This window comes from Festucalex cinctus, chromosome 20 (genome assembly GCF_051991245.1).
Source record: "Festucalex cinctus isolate MCC-2025b chromosome 20, RoL_Fcin_1.0, whole genome shotgun sequence".
NCBI classification, from domain to species: domain Eukaryota; kingdom Metazoa; phylum Chordata; class Actinopteri; order Syngnathiformes; family Syngnathidae; genus Festucalex; species Festucalex cinctus.
Genome location: NC_135430.1, coordinates 9,957,726 through 9,977,921, shown reverse-complemented (window position 1 = coordinate 9,977,921; position 20,196 = coordinate 9,957,726). Strand labels below are relative to the sequence as shown.

The 20,196-nt window shown below is 37.8% G+C and overlaps 1 protein-coding gene across 3 annotated transcripts in view; it reads right to left on the bottom strand.

The window, feature by feature from the left end:
• The window catches only part of LOC144009014 (anion exchange protein 2-like), a 37,993-nt gene that overhangs the window by 17,478 nt on the left and 319 nt on the right, over positions 1–20,196 (bottom strand). For 2 of the 3 annotated variants that reach the window (XM_077508468.1, XM_077508466.1), the window contains exons 2-4: positions 12,921–13,008; positions 5,782–5,916; positions 104–263 (exon numbers count right to left, since the gene is read on the bottom strand). In XM_077508468.1, coding sequence (XP_077364594.1) covers positions 104–263; positions 5,782–5,820 — 199 coding nt within the window. In that variant the 5' untranslated portion in view covers positions 5,821–5,916; positions 12,921–13,008. Of the gene's footprint in view, positions 1–103; positions 264–5,781; positions 5,917–12,920; positions 13,009–15,779; positions 16,070–20,196 lie in introns of those variants that run through there. The other variant, XM_077508467.1, reaches the window with a different exon arrangement.

The window sequence follows — 20,196 nt, the reverse complement described above, 5'->3', positions numbered from 1 at the left end:
GAAAATCCGATTTCAAATTTTATCGTTAAAAAAAAATACATATATCAAAAGCAATGACGATGACATTATAAAAAATAAAAACAAAAAATCAAATCGTGCTCACATTCGATGTCCTCTTCGTGGTAGTTGTGGTGCTGCTCGTCTGGCACGGATGTGGACGGTCTGAGGATGTGCTGGAAGCGCTGGACCCCCAACGCTTTGTTCAGGTCGCCATCGTCGTCCTCGTCCGGTTGCGGCGGCCTGTGCGAAGACGACGCCTCGGGCTGCGAGGAGAAACAACACAGCGATGAGCATGTGGCATTCGCTTTTTATAGCGCTTGTCCTCATATTGGGGTCACGGGTGAGCTGGCGTCTATCCCTGCTGACCAGTAAACATACTCATAACGTGCGTGTTTATGGAATGTGCTAATAATGGTTACAGTACTTCCTGTTTATTCAATGTTGAATGGAAGCACTGACTGTAGGAGGTGAACACATGAAATTTTCTTTTTTTTTTTTTTCCGTTCTACTTAATACTTAATGACTATTTACAAGTAATATATTGTGATGGAAATGGCAATTATTTAAAAAGTACAGAAAAATTCTTGACAAATGTGACAGCTGTATAATGAAAAAAAAACATGAATTAGGGGGTTTAGGTTTTTAGTTTTAAATAAAAAAAAGAAAAAAAAGAATGACAATTATATTTTCAACAATAAAAAAAAAAGGATTTAAGGATTTAAATTAAAATAAATAAATGAATAAATAAATACATATCTAAATAAATAAGTAAATATAAAATTAGTAGTGCCATTAATTGTGCCCCAAAGTTTAAATTTAAATTAATATTGATTCAATTTAACTCCCAAATAATACTGTATTTCATCATGCTCATGAAAATGTTCATTTTAATCTTCTATTTAATGCCTAATGACCATTTACAAGTAATCTATTGTGATGGGAATGACAATTCTTTAAAAAGCACAGAAAAATTCTTGACAAATGTGACAAAAAAAAAAAAAGAAAAAAAAAAAAATCATAATGTATCATTCCATATCTGGTTATTCCAATCACATTATGGAAATTTTTTTAAGAATTTTTATTTATGTTTTCTATCATGTAAAAAAATAAATAAAAATAATAATAATAATAATAATAATAAAAAAAAAAGAGATTTATAGTTTCTGCACTTAAACAACACACACACACAAAAAAAAGACAATTATATTTTCAAAAACTAACAAAAAAAGCCCAAATATTTTAAGGAGTTAAATTAAAATAAAAAAATATAAAGAATATTTTTAAGGCATTAAAATGAAGTAAAAATTTAAAAAATAAAATGTAAAAAATTAATTGTGCCCAAAATTTTTAAATTTGAAATAATATTGATTCCATTTAACTCCCAAATATGACTGCATTTCATGTTTGAGTTAAAAACAAAGTACAGTATTTTTTTATTTTTTATTTTTTTTAAATGGACGCTAGAGGGAGCCTTGGTGCCGACGAGAGCTCCAAGAGTTGAAGCGTCAGTTGACATGACGGGTCTTCTCAAGCCTGAAACTGTACACAATGACCATGTGCCGAGTTCTGTTACTGTTTTTCCACATGGCAGTGATAACTGATCATTTTTTCCGCCACCCGAGGACGTCGGGAAAGAGGGCTTTACTCCTGGCCAGATGTGTGAGGGTCATGAACTATGTATTACTTTTCTGCTGCTGCAAGGAGCATTGCAAAGCATGTGACTATCAATCATAGCACTTCTTTCCTGTATTTCCACTCATAAATCTCACTTTTTTTTTGCACATTGAGATGCTCTAATCCATCAAGAGCGCACAGTATAAATGTGAGCAGGACTACTTTGCCGAAATTCACAAACCGACTGAATCAATTTAATCTATTAAATGTTTTTGTTTGGTTTTGTGGCAATTTTATAGAGGTCATATTTTAAACAACTTCTAGAAAATATATTTGATCGTCTTCAAACTTTCATCTTAAAAAAAAAAGAAGAAAAAAAAAAAAAAAAAAAAAGGATGAAACTCATAAATCTCACATTTGTGAAAAAGACCAGATCAGCCAAACCAACTTTATCGCTTTAAAAACTTCTGCAGGAAACGTACTAACGCAACATAAGATCCTCTCCAGAGGTTTATTTTCACAGCCAATCCCCGGAGCTGGGAGAGACGTGCGAGGGATTCTCGCAGAGGTGAGACAATTTTCCAGCGCTCGCCATGTGCCAAAACAAGCTGCGGGGAGCAACAAAAACACGGGGAAGGTGATGTATCGACTCTCCCGTGAAGTGAGTCAGCAAATGGGACGAATAAACACGTGCAAAAAAAAAAAAAAAAAAGCACCTGGAAGTCGTAATACAAACAAGCTTGCAGTGACACCAGCATATAAAGACCGTGGAGGAGATTACGGGTGCACTGGGAAGTTGGCTCAAATCCGACACAGTCAGCATTTAAAGAGGGTGACGAAGGTGGGGGAGGGTGTTGCAATGATCATGTCACAGCCTAGCGTGTGGCTTCGAGCGTTTTCATATGTGCATTATTAACTCATTCACTGCCACAATATCATCATCATCTCATGATATTAAGAGCTTTGTTATAATGGCGAGGCTTGAATCCAACTGTGCACTTCCAGCATCCTCTACTGGTTAGTTTATTAGTGCAGTATAATTTGAATTAGGCATGTTTGGACCACTGTGTTGGTTATCACTCCTATAAAGCAGTCATACCAGCAACTATTTTTCAACATCTCCATGATAAAACATTACAGTACTTCTCGCCCACTTTAGCCGAACTACATTGACGATACTTGTTAAAGGTAGCACAGGTTGTGTATGAACAATAAACATAACATGCATTAACACATTCACTGCCAGCCCAGCAAAAAAATGCATGATTTGACGTCTTTTTCCGTCAATGGCAGTCAATGAGTTAAAGTGAAGCATTCAATAAAATGTTTGCATGTGACATTCAGAATGTTTGTTCATGTCAAATTATATGGGTCATTTTTTTCCACTTTAAATTATGCAAGTAATGTAACTGATTAGAAAAAGGGGAGGATGAGACATCCGCTTAACATTGAATGCCGAAAAAATTAACACTTAAGAAGTGCATTTTGAATTTGGCGGGCAAAAAAATGTTGATAAAAAGCCTTTTTAAAAAAGCGATTAATCGCGACTAATCAAAATTTTAAGATGTGATTAATCTGATTAAAAAATGTAATCGTTTGACAGCTCTAGTTTTTTTCTTAAATATCTTGGTTTTTTTTTTTTTGTTTTTTAATTGCGGTCATTACTGTATCGTGATAATTATCGTATTATGACGTTTGGATATCGTTCAATCCCTAGTCAAAAGCTGATATTTTGTATTTTTTGGTCCAATCAGAATCTACCCTTTTTTTGTTGCCATGTCAAATCTAATCGGTCCAGAGCCTTCCAATTAAGCAGTGCCTATCGATGTAACTTAAATTATCCTCTACAAAGGTCTGTTTCTTTAACCAATGAGGTTTCAAATTCATCCTCACAGGGCGAGTGAGCCATCCCCTTAATAAAAACAGCATTTTTCTGTCTCCTGATTAGATCGTCAGAGGAAACATAAAAAATTTTTTAATAACATCTCTACACGTATGATGGATTTCATTTCCATGTTTTAATGTTTTGAAGGACGGCCATCTATAGGAAAAATCTATGCCAATAATTTAAAATGTAAACAATCCAATTCTGTAGTCAAAGTCAAGTCAAGCCAGCAAAGCCTAAAAGGGACTTGTCGCGGGAAACACGAATCCCCTCCTGGCTCTTATTTGCGCAACCTTGGCCTCTTTGCAAAAAAAGAGACACGAGGGACTAAACTAGCACACCGCTGCCGTTTGTGAGGTTACAACGATCATTTCAGGAATTCGGTTTCCTTTCGGCCTGTGGGAAATACTGCTGAAATGCCAAACTCACCTTGAATGAGTACAGATAGTCCATGGAGGCGGTTTGCAAGAGCTGTCACTACTTTAAAGCGCACTGATAGCTCGAAATGCTTCTATAAGGGGAAAAAAAAAAAAAAAAAGTCACTAAAGGGAGATTCTCTATCCAGCCGCACCACGTTTCTCATTCCAGTTAGCCTTGGTCACATGACCACAGCAGCAGCTCTTCAGGGAAGGAGGACGGCATGACTCAAGCCTGAATATCCAAAAGACACTTAATCAGAACTCTCCCCTGTGCAATGGTTGTCTCCGGGATGTAATAATTAACTCAGCCGGAGCTGAGAGAGCAGCCAATGAGGACGCAGGAAGCTTCACAGTGCAAACAAACCCTTTTTTTTTTCTTCTTGATATTTCTTTCGTGAGCTTCTTACCGCCACATTTCCTGCTAGCAAGTGTGACACATTGCGGCCCACGCGTATTCAGGATAACGTATCCAATCAGCTGCTTTTATGGCACGTTTACACCATTTTTTTTTTTTTTTTACAGTGGGCTCAAAGGAAATGAACTGGACTGTCCGGTATTGTAAATATTCGAGGAAGTATTTAAATAAGGAAGTGGCATTAAATTGAAAAATTCTCAATCTAAAAAAAAACAAAAAACAAAACTCAACAACAGGTAAATTCCTATTAGGGATTACATCCATCCATGTTCCAAACAAATACGCCCACATTGGAAACCAGTATCAAAGACAAATCGTCATGTCATGTGGGCGGAGCATGGCGACAAAAATTTGGTGGTTGTTTTGAGGATTTTTCTGTGAACAAGGTGGTGCAAGGGCCCGTTCGTCTGTGCTTTCCGCTTTATTATCATTATTGTTATGCTTGATAGCACTATCGCATCCGTTTTATTGCCGTAATCAATGCCTAATTATTAGGTTGCAGATATATAACAGATTTTCTTCTCTCTATACAATAAACTTAAATTCACACCTATCCACATATTTATATGAACATATTTGCTCTTTCTGTTGCTGACAGCAAACAGCATAAGATTCCAGTTGCTCCTTGTGTAGGGGTCACGTTATGTAATGTAGTATGTAGTGTTGTAAAATGAGTTTGAATTAAGTGTTTTTGGATCCTTACTTTGTGGTATATTTAACGCTTAAACTTTATTTTTAAGCATCCTTTACTCTCTACAAGCTAGCTAAATTTTCCGTGTCGAAATCTGGAAATTCTGCCGAACTTATTTCAAACTGCATATATACGTACAATACGTACGACGAGTGGACATGAAACGGGTGAGGCAGGAATTTCCTACATTTCTACAGTAAAGACATTCTCGAGACATTTGTCACAGTCTATTCACTGGAGCACAAATGCAATAAACTGTTTCCTGTATATGATAACCTTGAGCCAGGAAAAAAAAGAGAAAAAAAGATGAGCTCGAGGTGAAAAAAACTGGGTAAAAGGTCAGACAGAAATGGTTACGGTAAAATTCCCGGAATGCCATAATCATAAATTACCATTCTTGGAATACGCATGGGAAGAAATATCCCCTGCGATAGATATGTCCCACTAAGGGATCTTAATCAGCCATGTGGAGGACCTCTCCATGCGGCAGCGGAATGCTGCTTGTTTTGGCCGAGGACCAGCAGCGCTCGGGGCTCGGACAGTCTGGTCCAGCGAAGAAATCCCGGGCAAGCTGCTGTAACGCAACCCCCGATCCGGTCCAGAATTATTTCAAGCGTTTCAGAAAAGACCGACAGCCCGAGAGGATTCCGTTGTGCAGCCTTTGGCGTGCAACGATGAGTTTGACACGTTATTAGGGGTACATTTATCGAACTCCATACCAGAACACAAAAAAGGCACATTTTCCGTGCCGACTTACGCCATCCGTGACCTGCTTGGGAGCGCTGTGGTTGCTCATGTCTCTGTCTTTGGGAAAAAGCTGCTGGGGATGGTTGTGGCGTGGTTAGCCCTTCTCTTTCTCGCTGGGACTCAGGCAACTTTTGGGCAGCATAACCTGGAGGCACAGACAGAGATTAAGGATTGGAAGGGAGGTCAAACTCGGATGTGGTGGCCATGCCGTTTTTTTGGTGGCTTGATGAGAGCTTGCCAGAAATTTTGATAAATAACCATAAAACTGATAACACGGGATCATATGTGGTGATTGTGAAGGTAAAAGACCAGGAATGTAACTCAAGGAATGAAACACTATGAAAAGGCTTTTAAAAATAAATAAATAAAGAGCCACATGAATGGGCAACACACATAACAGAGCCAAGAAAATATCAGCGATGAAAACTGTATAATGTGTAACTCTCCCGCTAACCTTTTGTCCCCTATAATTGTGCATAATTACAGTCAGTCTGCAGCCGCGCAATAAAAGCATCGGCATTTTCAAACACGCTGCAAAAAGGCTCCTTGTCAGCACAAAAACCGTCATAAGAAGTTTAGAATTTCATGTTGTGCTGAAAATAAAATGGCAACAAGTGCATAAAAATCACCATGTGGATGCGATGTCATCATTTTTAGGTTGGCAACAATCACGGCGGTTATTAAGACATTTTAGGGATGAGCTGAACTCAAGGAATTTATTGTCACTTTGTCAGTGGCATCGTTGAAATAGTCCGCCACCGAGAATCATAAATGTCACCATCCGTCAAACTCTGTGAACCGGGAAGTAGTCTGCTAAATACCAAATATAAGGCTGTGCAATTAATCAAAACTCAATTGCAATTTCTATTATTACACTCCGCAATTAGAAGTTCAGCATAATTGTAAAAAAAAAAAAAAAAAAAAAAAAAAAAAAAAAAAAAAAAGAAAGAAAGAAAGATACGGAATACTAATTTTTGATTTTTTTTTTTATTTATTTATACATTTGTATATTTTTATTTTATTTTAAAATGACATGACAATAAATTTCATTTCAGCATAATCGTAAAAAAAAGATAATACTAATTAGAGTTGTTTTAATTAATACCTTTGCACCTTTTTTTTATTTTAAAATAATTTAATACATTTTATTTCATCCAAAAAGGAACTTGCATAATTATAGTTCTTGAAAGAATTTTATCTTAATATTTGTCACATCCAAACATTTTCTTATTTTGTACCAAAAAATATGATTGTCCTAATCGCGATTTCAATTATTATCAAAATAATCGTTTAATATTTTCTTCATAATCAAGCAGCCCTAACCGAAAACAATCATTGCCAACAGAGTAATAATAGCAGTATCATCTCCACATTACAGTGCTGAACAAATGCAGTTTTCTTAGACAGTAAACACACTCTTCAGATTTTTTTTTATGGCTCTCTCATTTCCGGGCCCCGAGGGACGTCTTTGCCGCCATCCAAGGTCATCAACCATTAGCCAGATAAGAGCCTGATAACGGCGTTGGCTACTGTGCAGGGAATCCCTTTCAAAAAGTGGCAGCGCATGCTTTCTGGCTAACCTCCGCTCGCCTTCTGACGGCTATTTCACACTCAGCATGCGCGACATGTCGTTTCCAATGATAACGTATGGGGCTATTTATAGGTTAACCGCGGAGTCATGTGTCGCCCAATTGAGAGCGAGCCGTTTGACAGCGGATATGGAGAAGGTGACGAAGATTCTTTGGCACGTTACACATAGCGGGGTCATATCAGTGACCTTGTTGACAAAGATTTCTACGAAGGCTGTAACTGTATACCAAATATGCCAACTCGCTTTGAATACTGGTGTGAAGGGTTCGGTTCATGATGTACACAATGACATATGAAAATTAATAAAGTGATGATTTGATTTACAAGTTAAAGTTGTCCTATACCTTGGCCATCAGGGGGCAGTATAATACAGACAGAAGAATTTGACAACTGACTCACGAAGCTTCAGTCGTTTTTCGTAGAGGATAAAGAATATATGACTGTGCGGATTGTCTGTCTAAATGTGGGGCTGTACAGTTTGTGCTTAAAAATAAATAATATAAATGTTTTATTGTTTTGTTTACGCTACGTGTTATTGTTTATGCTTTTATGACGCGTTGCATTGCATGCTAACACTGAGCGAGCAGATTTTGCAAGGGCAAAGTTATGTGGTTGTTTTAAATAGACAATGCGTAACTAGTGTCTTCGTTTTATACTTAGACAGTAAACTGTCTGCCACCCAGGGTTATTATAGTTTCGGATTTTTTTCATTTTGGTTAGTTTTTATTTCATTTTGAGTTTTGTTTTTTTAAATTTAGTTGGTTTTAATTAGTTTTAAGGGTGGTTCTGTTAGTTTTTATTAGTTTTAGTTATTTAATAAATGGTTAGTTTTAGTTTAGTTAGTTTCAGTATTTTTATATATATTTTTTTTTAAGAGTATTACTTGTGCGCAATATTTAATAAAAACACCAGGGGAGTGACGTCATCTGAAGGTGCTTTTCTATTGGCTGCTGCTAGATGACGTCACTTCTGTGTGACACTTTCAAATGTCCTTATTCCGGTTAATATCAAAATATATCGACTTAAAATGACATTTAAAATCACCCCCAAAGGCTCATGCATTAAATTACGTACCAACGACGAAAACAAAAGACATTTTTGCTATAATTATAGTTAGTTTTGTAAACATAAATGTAGTTTGTTAGTTTTTGTTTTTTGAAAAAAAAAACATTTTTGATTTTATTTTATTTCAGTAACGTTATTGTTTTTTGAATTTTAGTTTCAGTTTTTTTTTGTTAGTTTTAGTTAAAGGTGGGGTCTTCCGTTTTCACTCAGAAAAATACCCTATATAAATATAGGATGGGAAAAAAAATCACCACCAAACATTAAAAGAAGCCCAGATGTGTAGATTTAGAAGGAGTTAATGGGTATACATCCTGTATTTATATAGTGCATTTTCCTGAGTGAAAACGGAAGTCCCACCTTTAACTAAAATAACCTTGCTGCCGCCACAAGTGCAATAGTAACAGTATAAACAGTCGCAACTGTAATGCTACAAAAACACAAATGGCTTAGGTTAATGTTGGAGAGGTTTGTGTTAAACTGCGCTAGTTTTGTAATATTTTAATATCACTCTGATGTCCACTAGCCAATGCCTTATTTTTTTTTTTTAATTCAGGGGTTCCTTAGCATACAACATTAAGTCCTGAGTACCCAACGCGGTAATGAATTCATGAAAAAAGTAAAATAAATAAATGCAGCATGACTTGATCATGCCTTTTGTTTCACATCACCACATAATCTTGGAAAAAAAAAAAAAAGAAAAAAAAAAGACTTAGAAATGTCATGTACTAGCAAAATGGGAAAAAAAGCCTTTACAAAACCTTCAATTTTTAAGCCCCACTTGCACTAATGGTGATAACGGAGTCATTCACCCCGCTATACACTCTTGATTTTCCCAGTAAACGAACACCCCGGCCAGTGTTAGGGATAAAGTTACAGAACGCTGGGATCTGGAACTCGGACTATGGGAACCAGCAGCCCACCTACTATGGGAGAACGTGCATAATAACACGGCTGCTAAGGCACCAATAATTGTCTTATTGTTGACGACACCTGGACCTCGATTGTGTTTTTGCGTAGTTCACCACCGAAAAGGAACTGTCGGCGCTTTATGCAACAGCTGACTCTGCCGAAAACTAAATGGATGAATGCTGAGTGCGCAAGAGGAAGCGGGGATAAGAAAAAAAACAAAAAAAAAAAACAGGCTGTCATTCCCGGTACAGCGTCATCATGTCCTCTTAACAGAGTCACTCTCAAAGTCCTGTGTGAAAACAGGACATTTTTTTTATTTTTTTATTTTTTTTTGCAGGCGGGGGGGAACCAAAGTCCAAATAATATACTACAGAATATTTTAATTACCCTGTAAGTGAATTCAGGGATTTTTTTTCCCACAGTTCATTACACGCTTGAAGACAATTGCTGGAAATATGTTGGAAGACTGAGAGCTGTGTCCTATTGAAATGAAACTATTCTTTTCCATTACTGTTTTGCATATTTTTGGGGCGTGGCTAATACACAGCCCAGACACGCACTTAGGCCTCTATAGCGCAAGTCGGCCCTCACCCGCGATATCGAGGTTATCAGTAGTTGACCAATGTTTTGTCGCCAGTTCAGACTAAAACTGAAAAAAAAAAAAATTCGCATAAGAAATAAATTTCAATACTGCGATTGGCTGGCAACCAGTTCAGGGTGTACCCTGCCTACTGCCCATTGCCAGCTGAGATAGGCTCCAGCACCCCCCACGACCCTTGTGAGGAGTAAGCGGTCAAGAAAATGGATGGATGGATAAAAATAAATAAATAAATAAATACAAAAAAATGCTTAAAAACCAAACAAATTGAAAAGACATCTTAAGTTTATAAAATCTATATACATAAAAAAAAAACTAAAACCAAAAATTACTACAAAACTAATAAAAACTAAACTAAATCAAATAATTTTCAGAAAAATAAAAATAAATAAAAACTAACAAACCTGCCCCAAAAAACTATCAAAAATAATAATAATTATCAGCACCCGGTTTTATACATCTCAATGGGCGGCCATTTTGACACTGAAAATGACATCACAGGTGCTCAGGGTTCAGGTACTGACCAATCACGGCTCAGCTCAACATCAGAAAACAGATGAGCTGTGATTGGTAAATACAAGCCTGTTAGCTTGCGAGCTAGCTGGTGGCTGGGGCACGGAGAGCCCAGCAACGACCTGATTGAAGAGTTAAGCAGACATACTTTTGTGTCAAAAATATGTAAACATAAAGATGCTGGTATCCATTTTTCAGAGGTGAATGTTTGTCATCATTCAATTTTGACAGCGTTGTTAACAACACTCTTCTCTGTGGTGTGCCAAATTTGGCGCTTCCCCGCAATCGTTCTCAAGTCTGAAAACATCAGACTGTCAACGACTAAGAATAGAAGCGTCGCGCATCTCGTTGTTATGAATTATGATTGATGTGTGACTGATCTCTCCCGTGGCGTAAAAATACACCAAATAAAATTCCTGCTGCTATAGCCTTCTAAAGGCGTTTTTATGTGGGCAGGGCTAAGTGATACATGAGCATTATAGTACCGTAGATGTGGCTGCCAAACTCTGACATGTACAGTGTGGCTATTAAAAGTCTACACACCCCCTGCTCAAGTGCCAAGTTTTTCCAAAACCTTTACACATTTTAATGTGACATATAACCTGCACATCTCAATTCAAAAAAACAAGAGTGGAAGTAAAAATAAACAATTTAGTGGTTGCATAAGTGTGCACACCTTCTTATAACTGCAGATGTGGTTGTGTTCAGATGGAGTTGGAGTCAAAATGTTCATTTTTCACATCCGGTTGGGAGATCCCAAGTACGTTTTTTTTTTTTTGCAAAATGTGGCCAGGTTTGGCTGATTTCTTTGAATGATAAAGCTTCTAGCCCAGACATATGATGAAAGTGGGAGATTGTTATCATTTGTACTCAAAATGCAGTACTTGCCAAAAAATCCCGGAGCTCCTTGAATGTTGCTGTACATGTTTTCTCGTCATCAATTTTTGTGTCATATTTTGTCCTCTCAATGACTGTCTCCACTGTGTTCATGATATATTTAATGCCTTGGAAATTATTTTGTACCCTTCTTCCAGACTGATATCTTTGAACAATGAGCTCATTCTGCTGCCGTGGAAGATCTGTGACTGCAAAAATGACAGGAAAAGATAACTAGCATTTTATTTGGGTGGTTTGAGTTTGGATGCATTTGGTTAATTGTGAACTGAGGTTGTGCACATTTGTGCAATTCCACTATCTCAGTTGGTTGTTGTTGTTTTTTTTACTTCTATTGACTCATTTGCTCCCAAAAATGTATAAATCAGTTCAATTTTAAATGTTTTAAGTGTCCCAAAGACGTAGTTATGTTTTTTGTTTTTAATACTAGAGCTTTGATGAAGCCTCTCAACTGCAAAGAACTGTTGCAGAAATGGTAGTTATTACAAAAAACGGCCAGCAGGTGGCAGCAGAGTATAAGAGATCAACCATGGCCATGTTGAAAAACAGAAAAAGAAAGAAAGAAATTGCTTCTGTGAAAATGGCTGGGAGTCAATGGGTTAAAAAACAAAAAACAAAACATGATTGGTCGTCAAGGACACGTGACACACTTAAAAAACACAAATGAAAGCATGCAGGTGCAGATTGGCTGAAATGATTATGAAAAATTACTGACGGAATCCATTAGTGAAAAAAGGCAAAGAAAAACAATAATTTGAAAGCTGACTGATTGTATTGGAGTTGAATGGACTGACGCACCCCCTTTTCCCTGCGTTTGACTTTGGCGTTTCCACCGTACGTGCTTGCACTTACAAAATCTTGGACAATGACAAGCACTTTTCTTTTTTTTAAAGCCTGCAAGTCATTCTGCAGTTTTACCTCCCCAGATACAACACATACTTCTCATGATTGCCCGTCGTCCTGATAGCACCCGTCCCGGGGAGCCAACACATTGTGGCCTTAATGTTTTATCAGAGAGACTACTATCGCTGGCGAACGATGAAAAAAGTGGGCGAGAGAGGAACGTCGACAACGATAGACAAAGCCTGGGACTGTTATTGAAAAAAGTCCCAAAACATTTTTTTTTTTAAACATACATTCCAGCAGATGTAAATAAAGCCTGTTAATAAACTGCTAAGTATCAAGTGACATCAAACATTTCGTAGAGGCTCATTCAATATTTTAAAAACTATATATTTATATTATCCAGAAAACATATCCATCCATCCATCCATCCATTTTCTTGACCGCTTATTCCTCACAAGGGTCGCGGGGGGTGCTGGCGCCTATCTCAGCTGGCTCTGGGCAGTAGGCGGGGGACACCCTGGACGGGTTGCCAGCCAATCGCAGGGCACACAGAGACGAACAACCATCCACACTCACAAGCACACCTAGGGACCGGAGTACCCGGAGAAGACCCACGCGGGCACGGGGAGAACATGCAAACTCCACCCAGGAAGGTCCGAGCCTGGACTCGAACCGGAGACTATCCAGAAAACATAAGAAGTAAATTGACTAAGATTTGTCCGACCGTACCTTACCTTGCTTTGCTTAATGCAGAGAAGCCACCGCAGACATGGTAGTAGTGCGACTGTGAACTCTGCAGGCAGGTGGCGGGACGAGACGCTCCTAGTCAGGGTGCACCAAGAAGGCAAATAAGACACAAGAGGAAGAGACGAGACAGAAGTTAGGAGATGTGGCACGAGCGTCCAACCTCTCGGTTCTGATAGCGGCCGCCTCGGTCGGAGGGATTAAGTTTCCTCCTGGAGGCTGCTGACAAGTAGCCATGTGACTTCAGGGCCGATTCAGCAATGACTCAGACACACACACCTCTGCCTCAAAAGTGGCCAGTCAGTCCTCTCGATGATTAATATGTGGAACTTTAGGGTGTCTAAAAATGTCAGATCGCCGAACGTCCAGCCACTTTACAAATGTAGAATTTATTATATTAAGTAAGAAAATACATTGTTTTAAAAACATTGTAGCTCCTTCTAGTGTGTGTTTTAGCCACCAGGGGGCAGTGAATTACAGTCATACAGACACAAAGAAGAGTTTCAAAATTACTGTAAGTAGGGCTGTGCAATTAATCGAAATTTAATTACAATTTCAATTATTACAATCCACAATTACAAAATCAGCATAATCGTAGAAAAAAAAAATATTAATACTAATTTTGTGTTGTTTAAATTCAAACATTTACACCTTTTTTTAATTTTAAAATAACAAATTTAATCAATTTTGTTTCATCCAAAAGGAACTTGCATAATTATAGTCCTAAAAAAAATTATTTGTCTATAATTTTTACGTTTATTTTTCTGTTTTGTGCCAAAAATAATCGTACTAATAGTTTTTTCAGTCATTACCAAAATAGTCGTGATTAATATTTTCTTCTTCGAGTAACCCTAGTTGTAAGTTACTCAGTAAGCTTCACACAGTATAGGGCTGCATGATATTGGAAAAACATGCGATATAGTTGCTGAATATAGCGATGTCGATATTGCGATATTTAACATTTACCTAAAGAAATGACATTTTTATTATATAATGAAAGAATTACATTTTTTCCATGCGGTAAAATAATCAAGTAAACCTGACAGTCTGACTGGTCAAATTCAGATAAAGGCATAAAATCAAACTTTTTGCATGTCTGTGATACGCATATTGCATAGGCCAATATCACGACATCAATATTTTTTTTTATACAGTATACTGTGCAGCCCTAAAACAGTATACTGTATAAGGTTGTTTTTTTTTTGCGGAGGATAAATGCCAGTGAGTACTGTTGCACTATACAATGAGACACTAGCATCCATTTTGTCATGTAGTACCAAAACAACAAAATCATTCCACAAAGAATCCCACCTAAAAGTCACAAAAGCCACAGGATTAATTGTGTAGGGGGAACAAAGAAGGTCCTGTGAGCTAAACAGGTCGCTACAACCCTTTTTGCCAAACAATCAAGCCGCGCATTCCACATCAGCTTATTTGAGACGGAATATCCAAACCCTGGAGGAGGTTCTGTGTGTGCAAGATGGAATTGTTTGTCCGCAGGGACGAGGGCTCACTGTGTAGTCACATGAATGTCTTGCGGGGAGGGGAGGGGGGAAAAATACATAGGCAGCTAAATATGTCAAGTGGGGCTTTCCTCCATGCCAACAGGTTGCTGAAAATAGTCTCCAGTACTGAAACAAACGTGGTCAACAATGGTAAAGAGGTGTGTGACCTAATGGACGCACCGAGGTTGGACAACATTGTCTAAACCCTGGCACACCGTTAAACATGACGCACAGTGGCCACCATGAAGTACACATCCAGAAGATGGCGCTGTTTTGTTTTCTGATGTGGTTTGTATGTAATACAGAGTGATTATAAGCAAAATATAGCAGATCCCGCAAAATAGCAAAAACAGTAGGGCTGGGTTTAAAAAATAAAAAAAAAAAAAAAAAAAAAAAAAAAAAAATTCAAATAATCAATATCGAATCGATTTTCCTTTTCGAGCCTGATATTGATTCTTAAACCATGAATTTTAATATTGCTTTTTTCCATTAATTCAAAGAAAATTTAAATTAAACTAACATTGTTTTCTTGAAATTTACTGTTCACATTAAAAGTATTTTCTTATATTTATGAAAGACCTGGTTTATTGCACTTTAAGACAATCAAGAATATTTTTCATTTATATTTGCAATTATTTAATTAGAATTATGAAAATATTTTCATCTCATCCTTGCTGGTGTCAACGTTAGTGTAACACGTGTTAATTTCATTAATAAACTAAATAATTTAAGCAGTTACTGCCTTTGCGAGATTTAATTTGAAATTTAACATTTGCAGTGTCTTTTCATGTCCTTCATGTATTAAGAATTGATGTTCCATAATTAATTAATATCGGATTGAAGTGCAGTAAATCGGATCGAATCAGGAAAAAAACAATCAAAATCGAATCGAACTTAACTCTTGTGAATCGAAATGGAATCGATTGAGCAAAAAAAACCCAGCCCTAATAAACAGTATCTCATAAACGATGCAAAATTGCACACAGAACCCAGTGAAAACTGTACATTTATGCTTTTACACATCATTCCATGGCGAAGGTGCGATATTACCGCAACTTTTCACACAAACGCATTATCAAGCAGTCTTCCCGTTTCACATTGAATCACGATTCTGAAGTGAAACTATGATGTATAAACTACTTAACAGTTGCTTTCAACACAACATCGCAAGAGAAAATCTCCAGAAAATGTAAAAGTGGCTCTGAAATCTGCCTAGCAACAAGTGTCAAACATACAACCAGTAAGAAGATTCAGAGCAATTCCAGTTAGCTATAACTAGTACAGTAGTTTTCCTGTTTTACGTGGTTAATGTTATTTTGCCATTAGCAAGAGACGAAAACTCACCCGAAAGGCCCCGTCTTTGACACCAGTCCTCGATGGCCGACCCAGACAGCTGCCCGGCTTACGAATCTCTCCAGGGATTTAGTGCCACTGGTGTGCGATGATAGCGCTGAGTGTTTTTGCCCGAAATAGCCCCTGCAGGACTTGAGCCTTTTTTTTTTTTTTTCGCGAGAACGATCGTCTCCGCTAACGCGATTGAGGGTTCGGGTCCGTCCGACGCATCAGTGCGGCGATCGCAGGGAAGGAAACCGCAAACAACTGCGTGGCGGCGTGCCTCTTTGTACCATCCCTAGGACTGGCGGCGGGGCTAAGACGGCACCTGTCCGGGGGGTGCAGAGGGATTTAAGGGGCGACCGAGATATGACTGCTTACGTAACAGCCAATATAAACGCAAAACCATTGTTCTTGAAGGGAAAAAGCAATAAACTTTCAATCACTTTTATACCCGTGATTAGAACTAGGGGGTATTGTTTTGGACAAGTCAAATGGAAAGTTACGAGTAATGAACCGGGGCCTGTTAGCGCATTTTGATCTCAAGAACTTTACTCTTGACCAGGAACTTTTAGAGAACTATTGAAGTCACTCACTACAAGCTAGAACAAACAGTCTAATCTTTAATACCACTATAACAACTGTTCTTGTGTGGTTCTTAAACTTTTTAGTGATTGACCGATATGGTTTTCCCGAGGCCAATGCAGATACCGATTATTTGTAGTCTAGGAGGATGACAACTTATATTTCCACCTGATATTCATTTGCAGTATAAGAGAAAATATCAGCATAAAACAAAAGTTTTTCTTTTAAGTTTAAACATGTAAAGAAAGCTTTGTTTAAAAATAAAGCTTCCACGATCATCAGCATGTGTTAAGCTTAACTCATTTGCTCCCAAAAACGTATAAATAGGTTTTAGTTTATATGTTTTAGTGTCCCAAAGATGTATTTTTACTGGGGGTTTTTGTGGTTCTTTTTTTACGCTAGAGCATTCAGAAGGCTTTGATGCATCCTCTCAGATATACCAGTTTTATCAGCCTTTAGATTTGTAACGATATTTGTCAAAATGCCAAATATCGGCACTGATAATCGGCCTGGCCAATAATCGGTCTATCCCTACTTTGAAATCATTTCTTCTGACAAACATGTTTTTCACACCTACTTTGATAATTGCTGGAGTCAACAATAAGCCCTATTGTGCAGCCACAAAACTCGGATGGGAAACCGCTCAGGTTGCACAAGGCTGAGTTCTCACAGAGCGCCGTCATTGATGCGCTTTGACCCGGACGAGCTGTAATAACTGCATTTGCCTTCATGAGAAAACACAAGCCAGCGGGCTCCCGGTAAGCAAAAAAGACGACACTCTCATCGCACCGTCAAATTAACTACGAGAAGCCTCTGGTAGCGAAGTTGCTTGAGGCTCTTTACGTTAAAAGGATTGCACGCAACGATTCACTCAGCAATCTCCACATGTAACCAGGCCTAAATTCCACTTGATTTTCTTGAAGGCTTTCCACACCAAATCCCGTTGGATGAGGGGAGGTAAAACAAACAGAAACTCTGCATTACCAAACATTTTTCACCCTTCCCGCGGTCTCGTTTTCTGCATGATCAAGCCATTTCCAGGCGGAATGCGGAGACTTTTGCGACAAATCCGTTCACACGTTTGACAGGCGAGGGAAAACAAATCAAAAGATGATCACTAAGATAGGACGATGCATTCTGGGTAGTCCGGCAATAGAGAATCTGGGATTTGGGAGTTTGAAAGCAAGCGAGATGAAACGTTTTGGGATTCCATTGTGGAATGACGGCGTTCTTCAAAGTCGCATTGATTTATTCCACTTATCTTCTACTAGATAGTCAACGTAGAAACAGATGAGTCAGCATAACACATCCTTCCTCACCTTGCCATCCTGATAATAATCATGTGATGACTACGTCCTGTTGTCCCCTTTACATAGGCTGCAACAACCTTTTTTTTTTCCCCATCTTGCTTATGTGTAATCGACATTGACTCAGAACAGAAGGTCGGACATTTTCTCCCTTCATGCAACCAACTGCAACCATATATGGGCTGACATTAGTCCATTAAAATTGTTCCCAACGTTTATTGAGCCATATTTTACATGAACAAAATCTCAGGCACGCCAAACAAAAATGTCACAAAAGTATATATACTTTTGTGACATTTTTTTTTATCCTTTCCTTCCTTATCCAATCCTATCCAATAAAATTGTTTACTAAAACTAGATTAAGTGCAATTTCTAGAGAAAATGCATGGGAATGCTGAAAGCCGAATGCTAAGCTGAATGCTTATGAAGTAAATTGAAAGATAAATTATGTGAAAATTACAAACTTTTAATTGAAGTTGAAAGATAAATGAATAAAAAAAGACAACTTGAACTGCAATCTGTCTAAGGTGGGATTTACTCATTTCAGAGAAATTATAATCCATTTCCTGATACGGTAGTTAGTTGGTACCAAACTATAGTCCAAGCGGGGTTCGAACCCAGGTTCTCCATGCGTGGAAGCAGTTGCTCTAATGGCTGAGCTAACTTGCCTTGTTCAAATTCATGGCTAATGCAGTATGTATTTTAAAAATAGCCATCTGATGAAAGCCAGTATGCATTTAATCATTTCAGTTGCCAATTGGTATATTTGCAAAACACAGTCAGAGGTGGGATTCGAACCCGGGACCTCCTGGTTAGTGGACAACATACTTAACCCAGTGTTCCACTGAGCAGTATCAGAGAGATAGTAATGATGATCAGTTGTATGAATGGAAGTGGGCGTGGAAAGTGAGACTTCAATGTCAGTCCCATTGAAAATGAATGGGGAAAAGTTGATATTTAACGTTAAATTGTGTACTGTATGCAATGTGGAATAAGACCATATATACCCCGGAAGGCGTGACGTTTTGAGGCAAATTGAAATTTGAATGCTGTAATTTGGAAGTATAATATGGGCAAAAAAGTGAGAATAAAAATCCGAATAACATTTGAGGGATGCTTCAGCATTCCCACAACAAGGCAACCTACCTGTCATGTACCTGGAGTGGTGTATATATACTGTATGCAGGACTTTGTTCACATTTTCAGGTACAAAGGTTAAATTTGCTTGGAAGCAACACAATTTATTCATGTTTTCGTTCAGTGACAGTTTTGTTGTTACATATTAACCGCAAAGGAAATATTATTGTTAATCTATTTGTTGAACATTTAAAATGATTATTTAAATGCATTAAGGGTCGTGATGAAAATGAATACTTTTGAATAATGTCACTGTCATTTTACTTTTATTGAACAGGCAAAAAGGAATTAAAAAAATAAATCACAAATCTGATTTTTAATGAAAAATTAGAGGAGCTTGTGGTGGTTGAGCTATTCACCCTGACTCTGTACCTTCAAGGGTGGGTACCCGATCCAAAGGAATGATAGACTTGAAAGAGATGACCGGCATGACAGTGTTGAAGGAGAATAACTTGCCACTTGCTCTCAGTTTTGTGTTGAGAGTATACACAGACACACAACTCACCTTTGTCTCATTATTTGCTGCATCTCCACAATCTTAACTGTTAATCAATCTGTCACTATCCATTTTATTTATTTATTTGTAATTCTTAAGAACAATTAAGTGTTGGGAATCACAGCATTAAACACATCATTTTATACTCACATGACCACAGCTACTGGCAACACAAATCACATCAACGTGTAATGTAAGATGTGTTTAAAATGTGTTTTAGGATAGTATTGGCTTTTTTTAATGTCTAAAATTTTAATAAATGCAATTGTTACCATTTTTAGTGTGGGAGTTCCCGATTCCACCCCCCCCCCCCCCCCCTCACATTTGTGCATCCTTATATTGCATGCCACGTCTTGTAGTTATTGCTTCTATAAATGTAACAAATGTTACATAAACTGGTCGTAGTCCTGACTGACACAAGCTATTAAATAATGAAATATAATTTGTAATATTGTAGGGGGCTTATGGCTTATGCACCAATTCACAATAAATGAGCACACACAACCCTTATGGTCTTAGCATGCTCCTCTTACCCTCTTTAATCACATAAATGTTAAAACTCCATTATTGTTTTCAATCAATAAATTGATGCTAACACACAACATGAACATTAGCAATCATATTTCGAGGGGGCTGCTAGCTTAATAGACACTTCAATCTACCCCCACCCTTCCATATTCTTTTTTTTTTTTTTTTTATCCACCTGTCTCAAACCACAAGAGAATTCCAAGTGGGAACACATTTCCACGCACTTTTGTTAATAATAAGCCGAGAAACAAAAGCGAAGTCACTCAACATGTGAGTGTGTTTCTGGGGCAGTCAACTGTCAACGCAGGTCCACTTGCAATGTGGGGAGGGGGGAAACCAACAGACAACCAAGGTGTTCAGCTTCACCACAGCTAAA